Raw genomic sequence first — 7,479 nt, 5'->3', positions numbered from 1 at the left:
TTTTCTTTGAAGGCTATATCTTGTAATAACAGAACTTCTGTCCTCCCATAGAAAACCATGGGAGAGCAGTGTCTGGTTCTTGCACATTATCAGATAAAGGTTAAAACCAAGAAAGTTACATGAACGACCCTAGGATTGTAAACAGGTCACGGATACTCCAAACCTAGCGAATGTTTTCCTTCGTCTCTCTGATCTCGCTGTCTTGTCCGTGCCGTTCCCAGGTGACTACGAGGTGTCGATCAAGTTCAACGACGAGCACATTCCCGACAGCCCCATCATTGTGCCAGTGGCCTCCCCCTCGGACGATGCTCGCAGACTCACTGTTGCTAGTCTTCAGGTGAGGCATTGAGAAAGACATGCGTCCGTCACCACCCGCTCAGCAGCAGAAACTCCGAGGGAGTGGCAGTGCTTTATCAGACCAGGGACACGTTTTATAATAGATTCACAGGGCTGGCCCTGAAGAGGTGCAGGATTATCGAATTGAATCCATTTTTTTTCCCATACCCAGAAAACCTGTAGGAATGTGGTTCTCCAGGACCACGGTTGGTTAACATATTAGTAGAGCAGGCATATATTTAGACTTGGTTTAAAATCGATAACTTAACAGCACATAAGCGCTAGGTTTTATTTTACATTTTTGAATATTTCAATTTTAAAATATTTTCGGTTAGCTGGAAGTGTAATTCATACCATGTTGCAGTAAATTGCTCTGGAGTAAATTAAACTCAATAGCCTATTAAATTACTAGAGAGCAGAGATGCTTTTCTGAACACCAGATTGGATGCATTTTGCTCTGATAATCTGAATTTCTAAACTTTAAAAAAAAAAAAATTGTATTGGCTTTCTAAATTTGGCATTGTTTTAATAGAGAAGATTTATAATTTGATTTTTTTTTTTTTTACATTTTAAGCAGTGTTTGCCTCTACTGCTATGGCCAAAAGTTTAGCATCACCTTGAATTGTAGAAATGTCATCTTTCAATTTGTCAGTAACGTTAACGTAACGTCGTTCAGCAGGTTTCATTTGACTGAAGCAAAATGAGTTCATTCTTTAGGGTGATGTGAAACTTCTGGACATTGATGTTCAGGCAGTAGTAAAGAGAACCAGGAGGTGAGGAGCAGGAAGATCTAGTGCAGCAGACAGGCAAGGGGATTAGGGGAGATTCTGCTACTGACTGCTGGGTGGTTACGGCCACCCGGAGTGGCCACTGAAGGGCCAGTGTGTTTTTCTCGTGTCTCTTTCTAAAGGCTCTTAACAGAATCCTCTGAACTCAGGTTTGAATTGACAGAGATTCCTCTAGAAGGGCTTATGGGCACATTATCTGTGTGCCAATAAGTCCAGTCTCTGTTGCAGTAAAACTCATGATGGCATTTGCAAATGTATGTTCCGTTAAGGGCATTGCAGTGTTAAATATTTTTTTAAATCGCTATCTTCTCTTATTTGATTTCTGTGACCTAACCATTGCTGTTCTATTTAATATGTAGTTCTGTTTAAATTCCCATTTCTTGAATAGTGTAAATGTGGTCAGTTAAATACAGCAAACGTTTGCCTGATTGACGCGCTGCCTGTTACGCTGCATTTAGGAACCTGGCAGCCAGTTTACTTCCTTCTGGTAAATGATTGAACACACGCTGCATAGAGCTGCATGATTTCTTTAAAGTCTTCCATGGAAGAGACACCAGCTGCATCAAAGATTGGAAACGTTTCTGCTAAAGATCGCTCTGTCCAGCACAAGGGGACATGTCGCATGTCATTACATTTGTTTGTATTCAGTTTGCGAATTCACTGATGGTGAAATTTAGAATGTCTTTTTAAAAGGTGGACATAAACTAAATATTTCAGGTAAGCATTTTTATATATAGGAATGTTTTGTTGCATTGAATTAACTTTTGAATGTGACTCTTTTTTACATTATGCTTTTAAATGTTTAATCTTTTTTTTTCTTTCTGTAGCCATTTTCAATTGTGGAAAGTCTTACTTTATAGATTCCCTCTTGGCTTGTATTTGTACTTCATTTTACAATGCACAGACATTTCTATAGACTGTTATAGATGTGAAAGACTACTGTTATTGGATTACTTCCTGTGCTGTTGGTCTTTAATCAGGCCATGTGACCTACAGCGCAGGAAGTAACATTTTAGTAAACTTATTTTACTGCATTGATTTTTGAAAACTGCCATTTTGAATCTAGGACCTTCATTCTTGCCAAGTTTTAATATCTCTTGCTTTAAACCAGTAGCCATGGTTCAACAGAACGTACTTCAAAAAATGCTTTTCTTTTAAAGGGACTATACATTTAAGGACTGGCCTAGTTATAAATTGAAATACTTGTATTAATTTCTGGTGTTGTGCAACAATGTCTTTCATAAAGGCTACAGGATAAGCATATTGACATCACCATGGAGAAATTACATTCAGTATCTCAGGATGGATAAAGGGAGTTTTTACAAGAGATGTGTTTTTATTGTAAATGACATGCAGTAAAAACAATTTTTACAGAGGAAGCCATTTGGCCTGATTTTGATCATACAACTTTGTCACGTTGTGTCTTAAAGGATCTCTGATTTCAGCAACATGACGAGGTAACCCATTCCACCCCCCCCCCCCCCCCCCCCCCCACTCCTTGAAGGGTGGGGGTGGGGGGACAGGACATGGATGGAAGTGACAATTATGTACAAATGTAATTTTGAAACTGAAAAACATGGCCAGGTCAACCAAAAATGTCTAGTCCCTTCCACTGGCAAATTACTGTGCCCCAAAGTTTAGATGTGGCGATGGCCAGGGGGGAACCTGTAGCATTTGAGAGCTCCAATGTCTGTGTTCCAGGAGTCTGGCTTGAAGGTGAACCAGCCTGCCTCCTTCGCAGTCAGCCTGAACGGAGCCAAGGGAGTCATCGACGCCAAAGTGCACAGCCCATCTGGAGCTCTGGAGCAATGCTGCGTTACAGAGATCGATGAAGGTGTGTGGCTTTAGAACAAAGGATCCAGTCATCCTGCACAAGGCCGACCAATTCGAAAAAAGAAACCAGTCCAGCGACTAGGGCCAGTTCCTTTTTTCAAAATCCTTCCCCAATTCCTTTGGAAGAAATTAACATTAGACATAATTTGCAACAATTACTATTAAGTGCTTTCATTTGAAGCTATTTTAATTGACAGACTGACTTTGTTTTAAGTATTTACAACTGATGATAAACAGCAAGTCTAAGAGGATTGGGGGGGGGGGGGTGCAAGGCTGTTGGCTAATGCAAAGCTTTAAGTACTGAAGACAAACCATAATCTCTCTAGGTGAAGCTTATTTGGTTTTTTCTGTGCTTGATTTCAGACAAGTACGCAGTTCGCTTCATCCCTCGCGAGAACGGACTGTACCTGATAGACGTCAAGTTCAATGGCTCTCATATCCCAGGAAGCCCCTTCAAGGTCCGGGTTGGGGAAACAGGACAGGCTGGCGACCCCGGGATGGTGTCTGCATACGGGGCAGGGCTGGAGTCTGGGACCACAGGTGTGTATTCAAGAACACGAGCAGTGTTCCGAAATGAGGGCGCATAGACTGGTAGCTGATTTTTAAAAAAAAAAAAAAAAAAAAAAAAGTGAAGTTATTTATTTCATACATGAACAGGGTTAACAAAACAGTCAATTTTGTGTGTCCTGCAAGTTAACCCATCAGGACCATCACTTGCATTGTGAGGCTTATCGAATCACTACCTGGGACTGCTGTGTTCCACCTCTTTGTAACCATGTTAAATGTGAACCTGGTCCGTGATTGCTGTGTTCTTGTCGTGCGCAGGATCCCCATGCGAGTTCATTGTGAACACCAGTGCCGCCGGTCCTGGTGCTCTGGCGGTCACTATCGACGGCCCCTCTAAGGTCAAGATGGACTGTCAGGAGTGTGCCGAGGGTTACAAGGTGACCTACACGCCCATGGCGCCGGGCAGCTACCTGATCTCCATCAAATACGGGGGACCCTACCACATTGTGGGCAGCCCTTTCAAAGCCAAGATCACCGGTAAGAGACTGAGGGAGGCATTTCTCTACATAGGGCCAGCCGAGTGGGGAATATTGAGCTTAAGGTTTTAATTGGCGTTGGGGCGACGGCACAAAACTTTTTGTGTTTTGGAAGATTGTGGTAGTTTTCTGCACCTTTTCCAAATGCTTATTTCTGCTTGCCTGGTTACCAACCTTGCTTTCCATTTTTGATGCAGTTGCTAATAGGACAAGCACTTCAAATCCGCTTGGGCCTTAACCATGGCATAAACTTGTAAGAATTTATAAACAAGAGGAGGCCGGTCAGCCCATCTAAGCTTGTCTGGTTCCTAGTAGCCAGCTGATCTCGGAACTTTGGGTCTTAAACGATCAAAGTGTTTTGCATTTAAGTTATGAAGAAAGTGTAAATAAACTGGCTGAACTTCACCTTTTTTTAAGGACCAATCCTATGTTAATCCGTTAATGCTTGTTTTGTAGTTTCTCTTGGACATTAAAGCAAAAACAGATTTTTTTTTACATGGAATGTTCAGGACAAGTACAGTTAAGTAGAAATAAGGGGGCTCCATGCAGAGTGCCGGATGTGCCCTATAGCCTGGAGGCTGCCGGTTCAAGTCAGTGGATGGAAGCTCCCATGGGGCGGCACACAATTGGCTGAGCACTGCCCCGGGGGGACTGTGCGGCTGACCACACACTTCGGAGGACAGCATGTGTTCATCTTCGCCGCTCCCGAAATCAGTGCAGGAGTGGTAGCGGAAAGCCAAGCCTAAAGATACAATTGGACATTTCAAATCGGGAGAAAATGTGGTAGAATTAATTTCTGATTTACTAAACTTTCTATATAAAAGTGCAGATGTAAAGTTTTTCTCCAGCTTTGGAGAGTCTTTCTGTCTGCTTTCCATCCATTTACTGACTTGAATACCTATACCGTATGTTGCCGGATGCATTCGTGCAAGGCACAGGAACTTCTGCAAGCTGTTCAGTTGGCTGCATGTTAGTCCCTTCACCTTGAAGTTTCACTGCATGTATTTGAATTCCTGTTCCTGGAAAATGTGGTATTGAATGGATCCAGTTAATCTGCAGCATTTCTAAATCCACTCGTGTGCCGGTAGTTCTTGATGTCATTCTCTGTCCACAGGTCCACGTTTGGTGACAAGTCACAACCTCAACGAGACCTCCTCTGTCTTGGTGGACTCCGTCGCGCGCTCTCAGGCTGTTCTCCAGCAGGGGGCGCCCTCTCGAGGTACCTCTGATGCCAGCCGTGTGGTGGCCAAGGGCCTAGGCCTCTCCAAGGCCTATGTGGGCCAGAAGAACAGCTTTAGCGTGGACTGCAGCAAAGCAGGTCAGTGTGGGGTTAGTCCTGAGGGAAGAGATGTTTTTTTGCCTCTTAACTAGCCCAGTCAACCCCACTTCCTCTTACCTGTCATAGCAACTCCTTTTTTAGATGGATAAAATATAACATTGACTTAGGTCTTTTTTTTTTATGTAATCAAAAACCTACAAGAAACTTTTTTTTAAATCCTTTGTTGGGCAAACCTACAAAGCGTTATGTAATTCAATATGTCAACATAACATTAAGCAGATTTTATTGGACTGATGCAATTTTTGTAAAATTCTATAGGGTGACTTTTTTTTTTTTTTTGGCCATAACTGTAGATCTTAAGATGTGCATGGTAATCCTGAACCATGCATTTCTGCACCCCTCAGTTTGAGGAGTTCTAGTGAACCTGTCTGATCCTGTTCCAACTTTTTGCGGTTGTGAATGACCTGTCTTTCTCCATCACTACAGGGAACAACATGCTGCTAGTGGGAGTGCATGGCCCCAAGGTCCCGTGCGAGGAGATCATCGTGAAGCACCAGGGCAAGCTGCTCTACAACGTCACGTACCAGCTCAAAGACAAGGGCGACTACATCCTGGTGGTGAAGTGGGGCGAGGAGCACGTTCCCGGGAGCCCTTACCAAGTGTCTGTCCCCTAAAACATGCCATCCCTTTAAAACTGCGCACCTTCACAAATCTAGACCTCCTGTTGGCTGATACCAAACCCAGTGCCTTTCTGTTCTGAATTGCCTCTTTTTACACTAAAACTAACAATGCTGTTAAGTATTTTCTCCTCCAGCATGCAGTAGAAATGCATGCATACATACACGCATACATAATAAGACTGATGTTTAAAATGCCTTTTCCCCCAAGTGCATTATCTCATTTAAGTGCTGTAACGATGTCTTGCTACACTACTTAATATAAATTTAAAAGGAAAAAATACATATTGTTGAACATACTGGCCTCTGATCAGAAATGTTTTGTGCAACAGGAGGTCATTTTTTTTGTTCACTCCCTATTTTGTGTCCAAATGTTTCAGTGACTTAAATGTTGTTCGGAAGCTATTGACTGTTACAAGTTTGAAATCTAATGTCTTTATTTTTTACTGTTTTTGACAAACAAATTCAGTTTCTTTTGTGGTTAAAAAGAAGAGTATTCTAAAGTTTGTTTGCGCTGTTGTAGTTACAAACCAGCCTATCGGAACACATTACTCCTTTGTGTAACCCCGCCCCCGGCATGGAAGCTGAGCAGAGCTTGAAGAGGGGATTCTGGGAGTAGAATAAAATCAGATTTCAAATTAATGTTCACAAGCTTGTAGGATACTTTTTTTTTTCTTAATTGTTAATTTCATGGCTTTGACTAAAGCATTTCTAGCTTACACAAGTACGTGTTGGTTTAATGTTAAGAAAAAAATAAAAGCAGTTGGCCTAATTCTTTCTAACCATTTTCTCTGCCTTTTCATGCACATTTTGTAGTTCTGTCCTTTTTAAAAATATTACAGAAAAAAAAAGTTCTTTAATAAAGTATGCTTTACTACAAATTATCTGTTTCATTTACTGCGTTCATCTGGTCAGGAATGCTTCAGAAGTTGTTGGCATGTATTTTGTCAGTTCACATACTTTAAGTATTCTGTTGCTTTTAAAAGCTAATGCCATTTTATATATTACACAGTGCCAATAGAAAGTCTACACTCCCTTGAACCTTCTTCATTTTGTCAGTGCCCCAGTTTCATGCATTTAAATGAGGATACCCCCCCACCCCCACTTATTTACATCCCATACTCCAAACTGTAAGGGGAAGTTTTTATTTTTTATATATTAAATACAAAACTGAAAGATCATAATCGGGTAAGTCTCCACCCTCCTGAGTTAATACTTGGTGGAAGCACCTTTGGCAGCAATTACAGCAGTGAGTCTATTGGGATAGGTCTCTACCAACTTTGTACACCTAGATTTGGCAATATTTGACCATTCTTTACAAAAAAGCTCTGTCAAGTTCCTTGGAGCATTGATGGACAGCTATCTTGAAGTCATACCACAAATTTTCGATTGGATTTAGGTCAGGGCTCTGACTGGGCCGCTCGAGGACATTTACCTTTTTGTTCCTTAGCCACTCCAGTGTAGCTTTGGCTGTGTGCTTTGAGTCATTGTCATGCTGAAAGGTGAACTTCCATCCTAGTTTC

At 41.8% G+C, this 7,479-nt stretch overlaps 1 protein-coding gene across 1 annotated transcript in view; it reads left to right on the top strand.

Moving 5' to 3' along the window:
- The window catches only part of LOC121328985 (filamin-A-like), a 7,372-nt gene extending 535 nt beyond the window's left edge, over positions 1 to 6,837 (top strand). Inside the window, exons 2-7 of the mRNA XM_041274145.1 lie at positions 134 to 337; positions 2,826 to 2,958; positions 3,321 to 3,497; positions 3,783 to 4,001; positions 5,115 to 5,318; positions 5,766 to 6,837. Coding sequence (XP_041130079.1) covers positions 134 to 337; positions 2,826 to 2,958; positions 3,321 to 3,497; positions 3,783 to 4,001; positions 5,115 to 5,318; positions 5,766 to 5,953 — 1,125 coding nt within the window. The 3' untranslated portion in view covers positions 5,954 to 6,837. The remainder of the gene's footprint in view (positions 1 to 133; positions 338 to 2,825; positions 2,959 to 3,320; positions 3,498 to 3,782; positions 4,002 to 5,114; positions 5,319 to 5,765) is intronic.
- The last annotated feature ends 642 nt before the right edge of the window (positions 6,838 to 7,479 follow it).

This window comes from Polyodon spathula, chromosome 16 (genome assembly GCF_017654505.1).
Source record: "Polyodon spathula isolate WHYD16114869_AA chromosome 16, ASM1765450v1, whole genome shotgun sequence".
NCBI classification, from domain to species: domain Eukaryota; kingdom Metazoa; phylum Chordata; class Actinopteri; order Acipenseriformes; family Polyodontidae; genus Polyodon; species Polyodon spathula.
This window is presented reverse-complemented; position numbering and strand designations above follow the sequence as displayed.